The sequence below is a fragment of the Elephas maximus genome, chromosome 3 (genome assembly GCF_024166365.1).
Source record: "Elephas maximus indicus isolate mEleMax1 chromosome 3, mEleMax1 primary haplotype, whole genome shotgun sequence".
Lineage (NCBI taxonomy): Eukaryota > Metazoa > Chordata > Mammalia > Proboscidea > Elephantidae > Elephas > Elephas maximus.
The window spans coordinates 76,661,851-76,682,784 of NC_064821.1; the positions used below are offsets into that span (position 1 = coordinate 76,661,851).

General features: G+C 35.1%; 1 protein-coding gene across 5 annotated transcripts in view; it reads left to right on the forward strand.

Annotated features, from left to right (window-relative positions):
• Positions 1-20,934, forward strand: part of ZMYM4 (zinc finger MYM-type containing 4) — a 168,709-nt gene that overhangs the window by 95,097 nt on the left and 52,678 nt on the right. For all 5 annotated transcript variants that reach the window (XM_049878703.1, XM_049878705.1, XM_049878704.1 and 2 more), the window contains 2 exons: positions 1,199-1,244; positions 20,381-20,902. In XM_049878703.1, the coding sequence (XP_049734660.1) occupies positions 1,199-1,244; positions 20,381-20,902 (568 nt within the window). The remainder of the gene's footprint in view (positions 1-1,198; positions 1,245-20,380; positions 20,903-20,934) is intronic.

Sequence of the window (20,934 nt, forward strand, 5' to 3'; positions counted from 1 at the left end):
TTGGGGGTTTTGACCTGAGAACTTTGGTTCACCCTAAAAAAAATTTTTTTTAAATACTTTTTCTTTTTTTATTTTATTGTTGTTGTTGGCAATATACACAGCAAAATATATAGCAATTCAGCGATTTCCACATGTACAGTTCAGTGACTGATTACATTCCTCAAGTTGTATAACCATTCTCACCCACCTTTTCTGAGTTGTTCCTCCATTAACATAAACTCACTGCCTTCTAAGATTCTTGCCTAATCTTTCAAGTTGCTGTAGTCAGTTTGATCCCATATACATAAGTCTTAAAAGAACATAATGTCCAAGGCAGACCTTTTTTACTAGTCAAGCTAAACTATTATTTGGTTTTAAGAAGACTTCAGGGGATATTTTTGGTTTAAGGTTTAAAGATTATCTCAGGGCAGTGGTTTTAGGGGTTCATTCCTCCTCCATGGCTTCAGGAAGTCCGGAGTCCATGAGAATTTGAAATTCTGTTCTGTCTTTTCCCCGATTTTGATCAGTGTTCTTCTATGGAATCTTTGATCAAAATGTTCAGTGATCGTAGCCGAGCACCATCCAGTTCTCCTGGTTTCAGGCAGGGGAGACAGTTGTTCATGGAGGCAATTAGCCACACATTCCATATCCTCCTTCCATTCCTGACTCTCTTTGTGTTCCTCTGTTGTTCCAGGTGAATAGAGATGAATTGTTGTGCCTTGGATGGCCACTTGCAAACTTTTAAGATCCCAGGCACTACGGGCAGTGAACTAGAAGGTAGAACAAAAGTACTAAACGTGTTACTAGGCCAGTTAAGTGGAATGTTCCAAGAAACCATGACCCTAAACCTCCAAACCAAGAAATGAAGTCCCATGAGGTGTTTGGTTGTACCTAAGCAGCCTCAGGAGCTACTCTTCGTTGTTGTAAATATAACTGTCAGATAACTTCTGCCAATTCAACGTTTTACAGGTGTAAAACTTAGTGACTGCAGTTACATTAATTGGCCTTGCAACCTTACCCTTAATCAATGCAAATTTTCTATCACTGTTAACCTCCCCATTCTAAAATTTATTCTATTTTATTTGCAGTGTTATTCTGTTTATATTGTGTATTTGCATATTTTTGGTTGTAAATTATAGCAGCTGGGGGTTAGGGGTCACCAAAAATTATGAGAGAAAGATATAATAATAATGTTACTTTTTTCTCATTTTTCTTTCAGTTTGAGCAGAAAACTGGTGCAGTTTTCGATGAAATTGTAGAGAACTGTAAGTACCATTTTGAGAAAAGAAATTATATCTTTAAATGGATAATAAATATAAGTCTAGATAGAATATTTAACAATTACACTGTTTAGTGAGGGCTGATTTACGCTATGGTCCAGTTTGATTTGGTCCAAATATTACCATCCTTATCTGTTAGCATTTTTAGCAGGTTGCTCAGAATTGTAGGGGTGTTTCTCTTTTTAAATAAAGATTTTATTCACACAGCTATTAATATGTTAAGATACAGCTGCACTTTGTGTATACGTGAATCATGATAGAGATTGTACTTTATTTAGTATCAGTTAATAAACATTTCTACTTTGTGTACAGGGTCTCTTAATTTTTCCTTTAGATCCTTTCCATTTTACATGATTTTCTTAAAAAATTTTTGTTTCTTGTGATTATAAAAGTAATACATTCAATTGTACAATACAGAAATGAATAAAGTAGAAAGTAAAAGGCTTTGTTATTAGCAGTCTCCAAAGATAGCCAATTTTAAAAGTTTAAATATATCTTTCCAGACTTTTTTCTGTGAATGTGTATATATGTCTATATATGATGGTCGATGAGTATTGATTATGTGTTTGGGGATCATTTGAATATTCTTGCTTTTTTCACTCAACTGCATAGATATCTATGTCAGTGGATATAGACCTGTTGCATTCTTTTTAATGGCTACTTACTTGATTGTGTGACAATACTGTAACCAACTCCCTTTTTTATACATGCTTAAATTATTTTCAGCCTTTTACTCTTACAAACAATATTGAGTATGTGTTTCTATAGCCATCTGTGTATACTTGTTGAAGTGCTTCTGTATGATAAATTCTGAGAATAGAATTGATGAATCATCAAAGGATGTCGTGTGAGTGTTTATGACGAATAAATTTCATCTAGTAGAACTCCTGAGTCAAGGGGAGTGTGCATTCCTTTTTATTTTATTTTTTAAGCTTACTTCCACCAATAGGATATCTGAGTACCTTCTTTCTCTTTGGAGTTAGTTTGGGTAAGATGTTTGAATGGTAAGAGTTTTTTGTTTTTTTTTTAAGACTCCATACTGACTTTCTGTGACTTGATATTGAGAGGTAACTAGCTGTCCTGATTTTCAGTGGATTTAGTTATTGAATGTCCTTTTAGTTGCAAGCAACAAATAAGATGCCAGCTAGTTACCCAAAAGAAACTTTTTGAACTCTATTAGGGTATTTCACAAAATTTAGGGGAAGAGATAAAAAGCAAATTTTCTTCAGGGAATTCAGCAAAAGGAGATAATGGACCTTCTCTCTAGAGTGCTGCCAGAAAGTGATTATGCTCCAATAACTTTCTTTCTCCATTTTAAATTTCAGGATATTAGGAGAAAGATTATGAATGGGCTGGCTTGGATCTGATGTTCATCTTCGATCACCTTTTATGGTCAGGGAAGCAGGGTTAGATAGCTTGGCTGTTAGAAGATATCCCTCAGCCACTACTTCACACTTTTACCAAATTTCTGAATACCTTCTTCTGGGCGTACCTTTGGTTGAGTCTGTATACATCTAATAGAAATGAAGCAAATAGCTTTCTGATGAAGGTTTTAACCTGATGCTTTGTTAAAGATGTTCCAGTATCAACAATCTTAAAATGGAAGCAGGAATCTTAAAGTGGTAACCAAGCTGCCGTACTTGGGGCCCCACATCCAATGTTTGGCATATCATGCTTTTCTGCTCCAGTCCTTCAAAGATTTTTAGGCTGAAGGTTTATAAGCAATGGTTTTACACCAAATATTGGGTACCCAGCCCAGTGCCGTCAAGTCGGTTAGCAGCTGTAGCACTTAACCACTACATCACCAGCGTACAGTGTTACAATAAAGATTATTCTTTATCTCCTTCTTTCTGGTAGTTTATCACTAAGGGGATTTTGGAAGCTCTGGAAGTGAAAAAGTGACTAGCTTATAGAGGACAGACTGGCCTCCCCAAGAAAAAGATTCAGAGCGTAGACACCTATCTAAGAGAGATAACGGCAACCTTTTAGTTTTATGTAGGCGTGGGGTCACCATGATTCCAAATCGACTCTGTGGCAACTAACAACAGCAATAAGTTATGTAGACAGTGGTCAGGAAGTCTCTGATTCCAAAGATGGTCATTGGAGGCCTACCCCTTTGTCATATCCCCCCTCCCCCCCAAAAAGGGATTCATTGTATCTCAGACAACTGTCTCAAAATATAGTATAATACTAGGTTCACAATATACTCATTGCCCAAGACCACCAGGACGTGGAGCTTTAAATATTTTTTTTTTTTATTAAATTCAGCCATCCTGGGGTATAGCCCTACAGAGACTTTCAGTAAAATATATTATCTAATTATTGGCACATATAAACTGGTAGAACCTAATTCCGCTAGACAGGAATTTGGGAAATTTGGTGTAAACAAAGCCAAGTTGACTTTCCAAAATGGAGCATCTTTAGTGAAAGAGATTTAAAAAAAAAAAAAGCCTTCAGCGATTTTTTTCAAGCCAAGAGAGATGGTAGACTTGTCCAGCTTCTGGTTCATCAATTATCAGGAGACTTTGTGCTGTGCAGTTTTCAAAACACATGGTGATAGAGAAGAAGGTCACTGATAGTGTGGATTATTTTAGTTCATGTTCTGTGAAATTCAGATAGCATGGGGAGATTGTACTTTTTTTAATGCATTCAGATAGCTCCTTCCTTAAACCAAGGACTTGTATTCATTAAATGGCTCTAAGGTAACCAACTGGTCATTCACCAATGCTTACTTTTCTCACTGATAGAATAACATTATTGAATATAACAGACATGACTACTTCAAGGGAAAAAGAAGAGCAAGTTCAGTGATTTGAACCCACCAGCTGCTCTGCAGGAGAAAAAATTTGTCAGTCAGCTTCCATAAAGATTGTTGTTGTTAGGTGTCGTCGAGTTGGTTCCAACTCAAATCCCATAAAGATTACGGCCTTGAAACTGTATGGGGCAGTTCTGCCCTGTACTGTAGGGCCACTATGAGTTGAAATTGACTTGACAGCAAGGGTTGTTTTTTTTTTTTTTTCAGTTTGGCCACCCTAGCTTCAAAGAAAGCTGGGAATTGTAGTTCTTTAGCTGAGCCCGTTGTTCCCAATAGTAAAATTGACTCTTAGTAAGGAAAAGGAGGAGAATTGTTATTTGGTGTGCAGTCTCTAATGCAGCAACCCTCTAAGAGAAGATACTAGCTTAGAGACCTCATTTAGCTTTTAGTGGTGCAATCAGAATTTGAATGCAGGTTTATCTAACTTCAAGTCCTTCTCTTTAAATCTTTCATTACCTGTTTCTGAACTGGCTCCTAGTTTACTGGAATCACAGGTTTTGAAGAAATAACAATTATTTGATAGAAATAAAAGAAAAACTTCTAAAGTAACTCAGATATTTTAATGAGTATTAAGCATGACTGAAGTTTTTATGGCTGTCTTTGGACTATAAATCTCAGGTTGAGCCTGAATGATAACATACCTGCCTTTCCAGTGTAGGTCAGTTTTAAAAATAATTGAGGAAATTCTTTAAATTGAGTAGTTTGTAAAATCCTAGAACTAGTTAAAAATTTTTGTGTAGATGGCTTATTGCTGAGCATTGTTTGGGACTTCCCAGCTTTGTGAAGGAACATCTCCTTCATGAAAATACTGAGACCGAAGCCTGAAGTCTTCCTTAGGAATATAAATATGGGGATAACATTGAGACGTGCCTTAGCTGAAGACATCTCACAGTTCTGAACAATTATTTAGTTACTTAAATAAAGGCATAAGTTCTTACTTAAAAAAATTGATCAATAACTAGTGTAAATTTTTTTAATGAATAAAATTAAACTAATTTTTGGTTTGTCTCTTTGTTGCTAAAAGGCCTATATTTTTGCAAACAATTTAAAATTAAATTTCAGCATTGTTATAATAAAATTACATGGTGGTAGGGAAATTTTGACATTGAAAGGAAGACATAAGTTGTATATGAATTTTAGTTTAGGTTGAACAGTAATATAAGAGGCTGGTGAAGAGTTAAAGTATATTATAAATGTTTAAATATAAGATGATATCAAATACAGGGTTCTTCCCCTTTTTCCCAATGAAAAGATCTATAAAGAATTTTTGCAATCTAGAATATGGGTACTGTTAGTTATATGAATGAAATAATCAGATGTCTCATGACCATTTATTTAATTATATATGTGTTTAAAACTGTATTGTGTCAAATAATATTAATTTTGAAAATATTGCTTTTTTCCCCCAGTCATTTTATGGAAGAATTTTTATTTAAGTACTTTACATGCATAGTTTAGAAATTGGACATTCATCACTAGCATCACTCCGTAAGTCAGTTAACATAGTTTTTTAGAGCTTGCTGTCTAAATTGTTTAAGATGGAATATATTTTAAACCTGAATATGTTGATTCCGTGGCTCAGGTATTCAGAAGGGGTATGCTGGGAATGTCTTGTTTCTGCTCCACAACGTCTTAGGTCTTAGCTGGTGAGACTACAGCTGGAGGGTTGAAATACTCTGTAATTTCAAAGCCTGGGAGCGCTGATTTGAGTATCTTATCTACACATGGCCTCTCCATTTTCTCACCTTTCTCATAGTATACTGGCCTTAGAGTAGTCAGACTTTATGGTGCTTCAGGGCTGTAAGCAAAAGAGTTACCCAGAGAATAAAGCAGAAGAAGCTGCATTATATTTTCTGGATCTAACCTCAGAGAGTTGCACAGTATCTATCACCTCCACTGCGTTCTATTGGCTACAAGCAAGTCAAAGCCTGCCCAAATTCAGAAGAGGATGTAGACCCCACTACTTGCTAGGAGGAGGGTCACATTTTAGAAAAGCATGTAGGGTGGGAGATTCTGTAGTGTCCATTGGAAAATCCAACCTTCTGTCACAGCATATAATCTTATCGTTATAGATTGAATTGTGTCCTCCAAAAATGTGTATCAGTTTGGCTAGGCCATGATTTCCAATATTGTGTGATTGTCCACCATTTTGTCATCTGATGTGATTTTCCTATGTGTTGTAAATCCTGTTTCTATGATGTTGATGAGATGAGGTCAGTGGCAGTTACGTTAATGAGGCAGGACTCAATCTACAAGTCCTGTAGATTGATTGTGTTTTGAGCCAATCTGTTCTGGGATATAAAAGAGAGAAGCTAGCGAAGAGACAGGGACCTCATACCACCAAGGAAGCAACACTGAGAGCAGAGTGCATCCTTTGGACCTGAGGTTCCTGCGCAGAGAAGCTCCTAGACCAAGGGAAGATTGATGCGAGGGCGTTCCTCCAGAGCAAACAGAGAAAGCCTTCCCCTGGAGCTGGTGCCCTGAATTTAAACTTCCAGCCTGCTAGACTGTGGGAGAATAAACTTTTGTTTGTTAAAGCCATCCACTTGTGGTATTTCTGTTACAGCAGCACTAGATAACTAAGACACTTACTGTAGGATATTTTATTCCAAACTGTAAAAGGAACTTAAAAAAAAAAAAGACTTAGTGGTTCTGTATTTGGATCTTCACAGCACATTAACTGCTTCCTGTAATACATACACACAAACTATATGAATCTGATCATATGTGGTTTTCAAAGAGCAACTTTTTGGCTTTCTTTTGGCTTGGCTTCTCCTTGTCATTGTCCCTATTCCCCCTCATAATCTGTGTCAACAGCATTGTAGGTAGTTCCCATGTTTTTCTCTAGTGCTTATAAAATCATTCTGTATACAATCATATACAAGGGTTTTGATTTTTGTTTATTTAACAAAAATAGGATTATATCTTACATTCTTTACTCCATCTCACTTTTCTCACTCGAGTACTTCATGAAATCAGTCATGTGCAAAATCAGTCAGAAATACTGTATAATCTCTTATATGAACTATTCAGAATAGGCAAATGCATAGAGATCAAAGTTTATTAGTGGTTACCAGGGGCAGGTGGGAGGAGGAAATAGGTATTTCTGTTAAGGTGATGAAAAATTCAGGAATGGTAGTGGTGATGGTTGCACAACATGGTGGATATTATTAATGTCACTGAATTACGTATATAACAATGGTTGAAGTGGCAAATGTTTTGTTACGTAATATTTCACAAAAACAAAAACTTAAAAAAATATATACTTCATGATATTCCTTCACCTCAACTAGGATAGCTCTAACTCTTATAATAGTCCATGATCTTGATGTAAGTCATTTTCTGCCGTGTTTTTAGGAATTCACTTTGTGCTTATTTTTTTCCGCCGTGATAAACGGTGAGGCATTAAAATTCTTTAATGTGTGTCTTTATATGTTAGTGATTTTACATTTGTAGATTGATTCCAAAGAGTGAAGATTATGGGATAAAGTGTGTGGTGTTAATTTTTAATAGATGTTGCTAAATTGCTTTCCAAAAAAAATGCTTTAATATCTCTCATTTCTACCAGCAATGTATAAGAATACTCCCTCCCCACCATCAGTATATCTTATAGTTCTTAATGTTTGCCAATGTGATGGATGTAAAATATCACAGCGTTAATTTTAATTTGCATTTTTTAAAGCCCTATTGAATTTAAGCGGCTTTTAAAAGTTTTAACATTTGGACTGGCTTTTCTGTATTGTCTAGTCGTAAATATTTGTTGAATGAATGAGTATTCCTTATTTTTTAGTTTTTGTTTTAGTGCCAATTTTTAAGCATGTTCGATATTATAATAGCTCTTTAGGTAAGTTGCAGTGAGAAGATTCAGGCATACATTTTAAAAGATGGGGAATCAGTGCATTCACTTAGAACTGTTAACTTTTAGAATGCATGAGTTAAAGTTCTTTTAATAATGAGGCAAGGTGGGTTGTGCTGATTTCCCTCACCCTTTGGTTTTGAAGACATTAAACAAATGTTTTTAACATTTAAAAACAAATTTCAGTTGAGTTCCTGGGTAGTGCAGACAGTTTAGCATTTGGCTGCTAATTGAGAGATTAGTGGTTTGCCTTGACCCCAGTGACTGGCTCCTGAATGACAGAACTGGCCATCTGCTTCTGAAAGGTAACAGCCTTGAAATCCCTATGGAGCAGGTCTACTCTGCACACATTGGGTCTCTGTGAGTCAGTCAGCTTAATGGCAACTAATAACAACACATGAATTTTGTGTTTATTTCCTTGCATTTCTTTATAGTTTTATCATATTTACATCATTATTCAATATTTTCCTTGTTTTTTTTATTTTTAAATTTCTTACAGTTTTTGATTCATACCATATGTATTTTTACCACTTGCTTTTTTCCCAGTTGTGTGTTCCTGAGATTCGATTGCACTGATGCATGTAGCTTGCCTGCATTCATTTATCACTGATCTGTAGTGTTCATTATATAAACATTTCACAATTTTAAAATCCATTCTGTTGCCTATAGACTTCTTGATGTTTCCAGGTTTACTATTACAAATCTTTGCTCTATGAACATTCTTGTAAGTTTCCTTATACATATAAGGATCTACTACTATGTGTGAAATTCAGTGTAAAACCTGTTTCTTATGGTGGGCCCTTGTCAAAAAGAAGTTGAAAAGCTGTTGCTCTAGGACAGGGATCAGCAAACTTTTTCTGTAAAGGGTCAGTAAATATTTTAGGGTTCTTAGGTCATACTGTCTCTGTCACATCCATTCAGCTCTTTTTGTGGCATGAAAGCAGCCGTAGGTGATACATAAGTGAACGAGTGTTTGTCTTCTGATAAAATTGTATATACACTGAAATTTGAGTTTAATGTGATTCTCATGTATCGAAAAAGAGTCTTCTTTTGATTGTTTTTTCAACCATTTATAAATGTAAAGCTTTTCTTAGCTTTCCGGCCATAAAAAAACCAAGTGGCCTGGATTTGGCCTGTAGGCATAGTTTACCCACTCATGTTCTAGGGTTTATATGGGAAGGTGATTGCTATAGGGACAGAGTAGAACTGCCCCATAGGGCTTCCAAGGAGCACCTGGTGGATTTGAACTGCCAACCTTTGGGTAAGCAGTCTTAGCTCTTAACCACTATGCCACCAGGATTTCCTGCTCAGGACTAGGGTATACATATTCTCAACTTTAATAGAAATGCATGTAGGATTAATTAGAGTTGTGGTCCTCACATTTGGCCCAGACTGGATGTTATGGGACTTTTAAAAATATATATATTTTATTGTGTTTTCAGTGAAAGTTTACACAGCAAATTAGGTTCCCATTTAACAATTTTCTACACAGATTGTTCTGTGAGATTAGTTACATTTTTCACAGTCTGTCAGCATTCTCATTTCTTTTCTGGTTATTCCATTTCCAGTAATCTAATTTCTCTGCACCCTTGCCTTCTCATCTTTGCTTTAGTGTAAATGTTGAATGTTTGGTCTAATACAGATGATTTTTTAAAGGAGCACAGTACTCACGGGTGATGGTCTTTATTTTGAGTCAGTCTGTCACTTAGCTAAAAAGTGACCTCAAGGAATATTCTAGGTTCAGAATTTAAAGAGTATCTCAAGACGATAGTCTCAAGGAGTCTTCTAGTCTGAACTTGTCCAAGAAGTCTGGACTTTTTAAGAATTTAAATTCTGTTCCACGTCTATCAGGATCCATCTATTGTGGGCCTGATCAGAACGGTCATTAGTGGTAGTAGCTGGGCACCATTCAGTTCTTCTGGTGTTAAGGTAGATGAGGGCGTGGTCTGTGTAGACTGTTAGTCCTGTAGATTAGTTTCTTCTGAGTCTTGGATTTCCTTCCTTCGCTTTTACTCAGGACGCGTAGAGACCAATAGTTTTATCTTCAGTGGTCACTCGCAGACTTTTAAGATCCCAAACACTACTCTCCAGACGCTACTCACTTTACTAGGTTGTAGAACATGAACTTTGTGAACTATATTATTTCAGTTGACTGAGTTGTTGCATGAGACTATGGTCCTAAGGCTTCAAACCCAGGAAGCCAATCTCAGAAAGTGGTTATGTCTGAGAAGTATCTGTAGTTGTTTCTTCAGTGAATATGTGTGCCTGCACACATAATTTTTTTTTTTTTTATAGGTACATCTATCCATTCCTGTATGTATACTACTGTAATGAGCCCTGATGGTGCAGTGGTTAAGCACTTGGCTGCTAACCAAAAGGTTAGCAGTTCAAACTAGCAGTGACTCCATGGGAGAAAGATGTAGCGGTTTACTTCCATAAAGATTACAGCCTTGGAAACCCTATGGGGCAGTCCTACTCTGACCCATGGGATCGCTATGAGTTGGAATTGACTGAACAGCAATGGGTTTGGCTTTGGTACTTACACGTATACCTGTGTCTTAGTTATCTAGTGCTGCTATAACAGACAGATCACAAATGGATGGCTTTAACAAAGAGAAATTTATTCTTTCACAGTCTAGTAGGCTAGGAGTTCAAATTCAAGGCATCAGTTCCAGGGGAAAGCCTTCTCTCTCTGTCAGCTCTGAAGGAAGGTCCTTGTCATCAGTCTTCCCCTGGACTATGTGCTTTCCAGGTCCCAAGGATGTGCTTCTCTTGACATTCCTTTCTCGATAGTAATGAGATTCCCCCATGTCCCTCTGCTTGCCTCTCTCTTTTATATCTCAAAAGAGATTGATTTAAGACATAACCTAATCTTGTAGATTGAGTCCTACCTCATTAATGTAATTGCTACTAATCCCATCTCATTAATATCAGAGAGGTAGGATTTACAACACCTAGGAAAATCACATCAGATGACAAAATGGTGAGCAATCACACAATACTGGGAATCATGGCCCAGCCAAGTTGACCACACATTTTTGGGAGACACAGTTAAATCCACGACAACCTATATGCCTATACTCATCCATATGTGGTCTTACACTTGTTTTTTTCGTCTTTGTTGGACTTGTCATCTTATATATGTCAGATTCACTAGTACCAGCATCCTTTTCTCTTGAGTGCTTCTCAGCAACATCATTTGGTTGTACTGTACTCACTACATTCACATTTGGTGCCACTTTTCCCATCACCAAGAATAACAAGCATCTGCCATCTAAAGTGTGCTTCTCTCTCCCTTCTCAGCCCTCCCTGGTGACCACCAATGGACATTAGCCTCTTCCTATAAGAGGGATCATACAATATTTGTCCTTATGTGCTTGACTTATTTCACTTAGCAGTATGCCTTCCAGGTCCATCTGTGTTATGTTCTGTTTGGCAAACTCATCATTGTTCTTTATGGTTACACAGTAGTCTGTTGTATGTATTGTACCATATTTTGCTTATCCATTCCTCCATTGATGGGCACTTTGGTTGTTTCCATTTTTTTACTATTGTGAATAAAGCTGCAATGACCATAGGTGTGCATATGTCTGTTACTGTCACTACTTTTAGGTCTCTGGGGTGTACACCTAGGAGTGGGATTGTTGGATCGTAGGATAGTTCTATTTCTAGTTTTTTGAGGAAGCAGAATTGGCATATTTATGATATTGAGTCTGCCTGTCCATGAACTTGGTATGTCTTTCCACTTATTTAAATCTTTAATGCCTTTCAATAAAATTTTATATGCTCTAAAGGATTATCTTACAAGCTTTTTATATTTTTGCATTTAAATCTTAATTTGAAATTTATTTTAGGATGTAGGTTAAGATTGGGGTCTAGTTTTTTTTTCTTCTCCTCAGATGGGTAGCTTGTTGTGCTACCATATATTACAGTTCGTCTTTTTATCAGACTGAATTAGCGCCACTGATATAAATTCAGATTCCTTTATATATGGGGATGTATTTGTGGAATTTATATTCCATTTTATTAAAATATTTATTTCTATGGCAGTACCACATTAATTTTATTACTGTGGCTTTGGGGTATAGATATTTACCTGCTGAGACAAGCCACTGTCTCACTTTCATTCTTTTTTGTAATTTTTAAGCGTTAGGCTGTTCTTTCACTAAATTTTAACATGATTTTATACAATTTCCAAAAATAAACTGTTGGAATTCTGATTGAAAATGTGTACATTTATGTATTAGTTTTGGCCAAATCAGTATTTTTATTATATTCTTTTGTATTTAAGAACAGGCCATATCTTACCATATTGTTTTATGCTATTCACTAAAACAATAATGGTCTGTGCTTTTTGTGTTCTAAGAAATCTTTGCCTATCACAAGATGATGAATATTTAATTAAATTTTTCTTTTAAAAGCTTTTTTTTTCCTAACTTTTATGTTTAGACCTGTCGTCCATTTCAAGTTAGTTTTTGTATATGGTGTAATGTAAGAGTCAAAATAAAATGTTTTATATATGCATATCCAGTTGTACTGGCACCATTTACTGAAATGATTGTCCTTTCTGTGTTGATTTACTTTGGAACCTTTGTTGAAAATCAGTTGCCCTGTATGTTTGGGTCTGTTTCTGAACTCATTCTCTTCCGTTGATCTATATGTCTAGCCTTATGCCAACATCACATTGTCTAGATTACATTAGCTTTATTTAAATTGTTATTTTTCAAAGCTGTTTCGCTATTCTAGATTTTTTGCATTTCCATATAAATTTTAGAAGCACATTGTCAATTTCTTTGGAAAAGCTTACTGGGATTGTGATTGGGATTGTGTTGGAATCTGTAGGTTAGTTTGGGAAGAATTGATATCTTAATAGTCTTCCGGTCCACAAACATGATATGTCTTTTAATTTATTTAGGTCTTCTTTACATTTTCTCGGCAATGTTTTCTAGTCATCATAGTAAAGGGCTTGCACATATTTTATTATCCTTAGATATTTCAAGTTTCTTTTTTTATGCTATTGTAAGTGGAATTTTTTAAAAATCAGATTTATTTTTTTGAGGTATGATTTACAGATAATAAAATTTACTGTATTTTAAATTTGTTTTATATTTAACTTTTCTTTTAAAAATAATTTCAGGTTTACAAAATTAGTTAATGGAAGTCCTCCAGCTTTGTTCTTTTAAAAAATTGTTCGGGCTATTCAAATTCTTTGCATTTACTTACACATTTTAAAGTCAGTGTTTAAATGTCTATAGAAAGCCTGCTGAGGCTTTCATTAGGAATGCATTAAATCTGTGGATTAATTGGGGGAGAACTGATATCTTAAAAATATCCATTCTTCAGTATTTAGGTCTTCTTTATTTTGTTAATTTACTTTTAATGTTTGTAAAATCTATAAAGTTGTCTCCTCTTTCATTTCTGATGTTGGTAATTTGTATCTTTCTTTATTCATGATCAGTCTGACTAGAGGTTTATTTTGTTCTTTTCAAAGAACTTGCTGTTGGTTTCATTAATTTTTCTCTAGTTAGTCTATTTTATGTTACAGAGATTTTTTTCTCTTTTATTATTTCTTCTAGTTTTTGGAAATCCTGGTGGCATAGTGGTTCAGAGTTCAGTCGCTAACTAAAAAGTTGTTAGTTCGAATCCACCAGGCGTTCCTTGGAAACCCTGTGGGGCAGATCTACCTTGTCCTATAGGGTGACTATGAGTCAGAATCAACTTGATGGCAACAGGTTTTAGTTTGGTCCTTTTCTAGTTTCTTCCTGTGAAAACTTGATTCACTGATTTAAGACTTTTTTCTTTCTTAATAGAAGCATATGTAAGTTTCCCACTAAGCATAACTTTTACTGCACTTCTCAATTTTTTATTGTTATTTTATTCATAATATTTTCTAATTTTCTTTGTGATTTCTTATTTGACTCCTGGATTTTTTTAAAGAAATACTTTGTTTTATTTCCACATTTATGGATCTTTGAAATATTCTTTTGTTATGAGTATTAATTTAATCCATGTGGTCAGAATATATACATATATCATAGATTTCCATTATTTGATAATTCTATCATATGATATTTGATCTTGTTTGGTGATTATATCACATGCACTGGAAAGGAATATGTGATGTGCCATTTTGGGGTATAATTTTATAAAAATCATTTAGGTCAAGTTGGTTAAGAGCATTTTTTAAGATCTTTTTATCTTTACTGAATTTTTGATTACTTGTTCCATCAGTTACTGGCAGAGAAGTGTTGAACTCTTCTACTATTTATTATTTTAGAGTTACCTGTTTTCCCTGTTAATTTTGTCAGTTTCCATTGCTTCTCATTCTTTTGTGGAGATTCAAGTTTCCATCAGGTATCAATTTATTTCTGCCCTAAGAACGTTCTCTAACATTTCTTGTTATGCAGGCTGCTGGTGGCATATTCTTTCAACTTTCTCCTGAAGATATATTTACTTCACCTTCCTTTTTGAAGGTTACTTTCACTTAATATTAAATTTTAGATTGACAAGTGTTTTCCTTTCAACAATTTTAAGATGTTGTTCGTTGTCTTTTGGCCTACTTTGTTTCTGATTTGAAGTCAGTGGTCCTTCTTTTTGTTCCCATGAATGTAACTTGTCCTTTTTTCCTCTGACTTAAGATTTAAAATAAAAATCATTGTTCTTTAGCAGTTTGATTGTAATGAGTCCCAAATTTACATCTCATTTCTTGGCAAGAGCCTCCTTTTCAACTGCCTTCGTGGCATCTCCATTTGCAGATATAATAAAATTATATATAAAATTATAAATATGAAAGTAACAGCTTTAAAACCGAATGATTCATCCTACCCCTTCCAGCCTCTTCCTCCCTTACTCTAACCCATCTCAGGAAATGGCACCCTGTTGTGTTATCCTTGATTTGTTTTATACCTAGTGTCGGATACATCAAGAACTGACCCTGACTCTGCCCTCAAAATACGCCCAGATCTGACCACTGCTCATCACATCCACCAGTTCTGGGATTATTGTTGTAGCCTCCTAACTGGTCTTCCTGCTCCCATTCTTTGCCGCCCTATAACATTTAACTGTCTTAAAGAACCCAGAGTGATCCTTGTAAAACATAAATCATGTTACTCCCTCTTCAGGATCCTTTGATGGCTTTCATAAATGCATCGCTTTTTGTTCTGTGGCCTACAAGATCTTAATGGATGTATTCTGTATTTCTCTTTTCATTTTTTAGCATTCTCCCTCTTGCGCATTCAGTTCTAGCCATTCTATCCTTGCTTTTCTCATAAATGCCAAGAATGCTCAAGATGACTAAAAGTCATGAACCTGCCATTAGAAATTTGTGTTCACTATCTACTGTGATTCCCAAATATAATGTAGTGCCATGTCTTGTCCTTTAGCTCTGGGCTCTGAAAAACACAAGGTTTTTCTTTTGTTTGATTATGTCAGCCACAAGAGTGAGTAGAATTCTGTTCAAATTAATTACTATAAGTAGTACTTATATTTTAATCTCATAAGATTTTTTGCAACCTATAATTTATTGTGATACAGTAGCAAAATTGCAGATTTAAATTAGATGCTTATTAGAAATTGACGTCTCTGAAAAGTCTCTAAATCTCTAATTTTCAAATAAGGATTTGAAAAAGAAAAGTTTTTTAATAGGCAGTAGATCCATGTGCTTGAAAAGTCAAAGATACCAAGGGGTATACTTTGAAAAGTTAGTGTTTCTGTCTCCGAGCCACCCAATTCTGCTTCTCATAGAAAACCAGGAGTTTGTTATGGATTCTTCCAGAGATATTTACAAAAATACAGCAGTGGTAGCATAATATATATTCTTCTTCACTTTGGTATTTTTACCTAATAAATCTTGGGATCTCATTGTATATGGAGGTGCCTCATTCTTTTTAACAGCTACATAATATTTCATTGTAGGTACATACTGTAATTAGTCTCATTGATGGACAGCTAGGCTGTTGTTAGTCTTTTGCTGGTATAAATGTTATTTTTCTGAAATCACTTTTTGCATGTGAGATTATACCTGCAGGATAAATTCTTAGAAGTTGAATTGCTGGGTCAAGAAATCTGTGTATTTAAAGGTAAATATTGCCTTATTATGCTCTTTATTATGATTGTTCCAGTTTATACTCCTACTAGCAGTAGGAGTTAGCAAACTTCTGGTTAGGATCAGTTAGTAAATACAAATATTTTAGACTTTGCAGGCCACTTATGCCCTCTGCCACAAAGTTTTTTTAAATATATTTTGGCCCTGGGCTATAGTTTGCCAAAAAAAAAAAAACAACTTTGATTACCAGGGTGTACTCTAAAGCTTTTGTCATTACCAACCTGTTAGGTGACCATGGTATCTCATTGCGTTATTAAGTTGAGTTTGTCTTGTTATGAGCAGGGTTGAGTCTTTGCATTTTTTTTTTTTCTCCTGTGAAATGTTGAGATCCTTTGCTTTTGTGCATGTGTTTGGTTGTTCATCTTTATTGACAAGACAAGCGTCTTGTCTTTATTAGGGAAATTAACCTTTGTGATATAAAATACAATAAAACCTTTTAAACCAGTTTATCCTTCATCTTTTTGTTTGGGTTGTGTTTTCTTCTCTTTAGGAATTTTTATAGTCATATTTGACAATTTATTCTTTCACTCAATAAGTTTTTCTTTTGTTCTGGATTTTGTGCCATCCTTGGAAAAGCCTTTTCCCACTTTTAAGACTTAAAAATAATTCTCTCTCTCTTTTTTTTTTTTTAATATTATGGTTTTATTTTTATGTTTAGATCTTAGATGTATCTGGAAATTATTTTGGTGAGTTAGGGATTCAGTTTTTTCAGGTTGGCTGCTCTTCTCTCCTAATACCGTATCCTGAATTTAGATGTAGAGATTTTGAAAGCTGCTTACAGTATTACTTTTTGATTTCTCATATACTAAAGAACTTAACCCTTTCATGCTCACAGGTACCTCTAGGGACCTAGTACTTTTTCTGTCTCTGAAGGTTTATGGGGAAGGTGCTGTACCACTGACAGTGTATGCTGCCTCAAGGGCAGGGGTCTTTATGACTGAAACCAAAGAAATGGGCACATGCTGCAAACTGCTGTTTTTACAGGGTATTTTGTATGAGGTGTTTGAATTTTTAGTAGGAAAAACAAATTTTGAAAAATTTTGCTACACATGTACCAGTAGACCCTGGTGGTGACCCTGGGGTATAATTACCACTAGACACTTGTAGGAGGAGGCAAGAAAAAAAAAAATGCATACTACCAACCAAAAATTCAGGCACACTCAGTGATTCAGCATGCTTCTTCCATTAATGAAAACATGGTATCAACCAAAAATTCAAAGCAAAAAATAATTGGTTCACGAAACAGTTAAACTGCTGACCACATGAAATACATAATCTCATTCATCTAACAGTTCCTGAGCACAAGCTGTGTTAAATAGAGAGGGCTGTAACCCTGACCTTTAGTTGATTACAGTCTGGTAGATTTATCACACTGTGTGTGTTTTACACCCTGCTTCTTTATTTGTATTTTCTCCCTCTATTAAGATAATTTTCAAATAAATTTAAAAAAATTGAAAGAACAGGACGATGAATATATACAATATTGCACACACACACCTCCCGTTAATACTATGCAAAAGTAAGCTGTAGACATCATGACACCTCACTTGTAAGTTCTTCAGAATTTATCTCTGAAGATAACGTATGTATTCATAATTCCATTTTCACCCCTGAGAAAATATGCAGTAATTCCATAGTATCATCTAGTATCCAGTCCATATTGTTTTCCTAAATGTCCGCAATATCTTTTATCATTATTATTACTATTTTGAACTAAGATCCCATCTAGATCCATGTTTTGCATATTGTTGTTATAGCTCAGTAGTCTCTCTTAGCCTCCCCTCTCTTTTTATTTTTTATTTTAACTATCCCCAAAACATTGACTTTTTGTAGTGTGCATGATGGTGTCTTATAGAATATCCCACATTTTGGATTTATCTGTTTCCTGTTGATTTACTTAGTTTGTTCTTCTACCCCCAGATTTTCTATACACTGGGAGTTAGATGTAGACAAAGTTTAATTGGAGTCAAGTTAAATGTTTTTGGCAAGAATTCATAGGTGATGTGTACATGGTATTTTGTCTTGTGAAGAGATGTAAAATATTAAGTATTTCATCATTAGTGAGGCTATGTTTGATCTCTTAGTTAAGAGGGTGAGAGTATTATAAAAATATATCCCCACTCTTCCATTGGTAAATCACTGGGTTTATTTTGGCACTGAGCAAATATCTTGTTCTCCAATAATTGTTTACCTAAAGGCTTTAAACATCTGTTGTCTGAATTGGTTATTTTAGAAAGTACAAAATGGTAATCTATTATTTCCTCTTCATTTATTAGCAAGCTTTCTTCTGTTAAAAATAGCTTTCCTCTCCCTCCTTCTTCCCTTTTTTGATATCACTGTGGAGTCAGATGATTTTTATTTTTTCACCATCACACTGTTTCTAGTTTTCTGTTTGTGTATTTTTCTAGCTCTGTGAGGAAGGATCATAACTATCTTTTTCAGCATTTTATCCCTAGAACCTAGCACATTGCTTATCACAGACTGGTTTCCTAATAAATGTATGCTGAATGAATGAGTGAATGTATTAGGCAGTGGGGAGCTATTGAAGGATTTCAAGTGAAGGTTTAATATGGAATGATTTGTATCTTTTGGGGTGTCTGTGGAGGAGGGCAATTTGAGGAAAACTTCCATTTAGGTCTTGTATCTGTTAGGACTCTCTGATTCCAAGTAACCCAATTCAAATAAACTTAAACAAAAAAGAAAGATTTATTAGATCATGGAATCAGGGAGGAGTTGAAGAACCAGACAACCTGAAGGATTCATCTGAGCTTCAGGAGCAAATAAAAATAAGAATGCCAGTGTCACTAATATTTTTGTCTTTGCTTAGCTCTGTGTCTTTATTAATTCTAGTTTACCTATTCCTAGAGCAATTAAACGTGGCTTGGGAGTAGGAGTTTGTGAGAATATGGTGGCTTCTTGGATATCCGTTGATTGAGTTAGTACACGGTTGAAGATATTGCTGTAGTCTAGGAAGAGATGTGGAGTGTTGGAACTAGGAGGAGTGGAAGAGATGGATTTGAGAGATGCCAAGTAGTACAGCTGACAGAAGTTGGGTTCAGGAGAATTGGAGGGATTCTGTCTTGAGAAGCTGCTGGTTGATAATGATATTAATCAAGCTAGGAAAATACTAAGAAGACTATGCTTGGGATGGGAACATGATGAATTTTATTTTTGAGATACTAAATTGGAGGTCCGTAGGAGGACTAGGCTAAAGAGAAAACTTCTAGGAAGTCAACAGCAAAAGTCATGGCTATGGGTGTAGATAAAATTGCTTAATCTTAGTGTATAGAATGAGAAGAGGACTGGAATCCTGGAGGAAAAGGTGATATTAAAGACACGAACAGAGAAAGAGGAGTATGAAATAAATTGATAGACCAATTAGGAAGGTAGGAAGAAATGTAGTGTCAAAGAAACCAAAGGAACAAAGGATGTTATTCAGGAGGGAGTACCAAATGCCACATATGGATTGAAAAAAGTCCACTGGATTTGACCAATAGGAGGAGATCACTGATTGTCTTAATGGGAACTTCTGTTCCAATGGGAAGTTGGGAGCCAGATCGTGTTAAATTCAAAGGATTAATGATTGGGAGATTACGTAGAAACAAAGCAGTGTTCTTTATTCTTAGAAATTTGATTGTAAAGAAAAAAAGGTAAATAAGGGCCCTAGAAAGAAATGCAGGGCTCTAAAGGTTTTTTTTGTTTGTTTTGAGATTGGAGAGACTTGAACTTGTAGTTACGAATAGTTAACTTTTTTTTTTCTTGAAATCCTAGCTGTGTTTTATTTTTACATTTAAGCATTTACTATTGTAAACATTAACTAAGTGTTTATTAATGTTGATACAGGGAACATGGGGCTCTGAGATCAGAGACTTGGGTTTTAATCTCAACTCCCCAGAATAATCACTGTAACAATTGTTGATTACCAGTTTTATATTCCTTTCTATGTGTCAGACACTGTATTAGTAGACCCTCTATATACACTGTCCCTAGTCCTCACCATAAATTAACCTACAAGGTGAGTATTATGCTGTTGTATAGATAAGGAGACTCTGAGAGTTTACTTCTCAGGATCACCTAGATTTTAAGTAATAAAGCTATAATTTCCAGCACAGATATGTCTGGTTCTGAAATTGGTACTCTTCTCTCCATATTTTCTAAATAAAATAGTATCTCAAGTTGGAATCCGTGTATCTGTCATGTATATATCAAACTGTTAAATGAATACTATGGTAATATTATCTGTATTTTTTTTTAAATATATATATTTGGTTATATACCAGGCAGACCTTATGAATGTGGCCATCTGCAGCACTGTCTTTTGTCTAAACAGTATTTTACTTTTTAAGGTGGTGGTATCATGGATACAGAAATGTCTGAAGATACAGACCACAACTTAACTCCTACCCTTGACAGCATGTCTTATGGAATGCCGAATCAAACAGGATCTGAAAATTCATTGCTGGATGAAGATGATTATTTTTTGAACTCTGGGGATCTTGCAGGAATTCCAGTCGTTGGTAGTGACAATGAGGATGAACAGGATTTTAGTTCAAAGGACAATCTTGTTTCTTCAGTACACACTGATGATAGCTTGGAAGTAGAGAGAAGAGTCTTACAGCATGAATCAGACAATGAAAGTGAAATACAAATTCAGAGTAAAGTAAAAAAAGACTTTCCTAAACAGTTTGATCAGGTTTCTGTTTTTAAATCCATACGGAAAGATTTTAGTCTAGTAAGAGAAAACAGCAAAGAGACATTTTCTGGAAAGGAGAAAAATAGAGACCTAACTTATGAACGTGAAAAACGGTTGGATAAACCCCATAAAGATTTGGATTCAAGGTTGAAAAGCAGTTTTTTTGATAAAGCAGGTAATAATTGTGTTGGAATAGAACCATGAAAC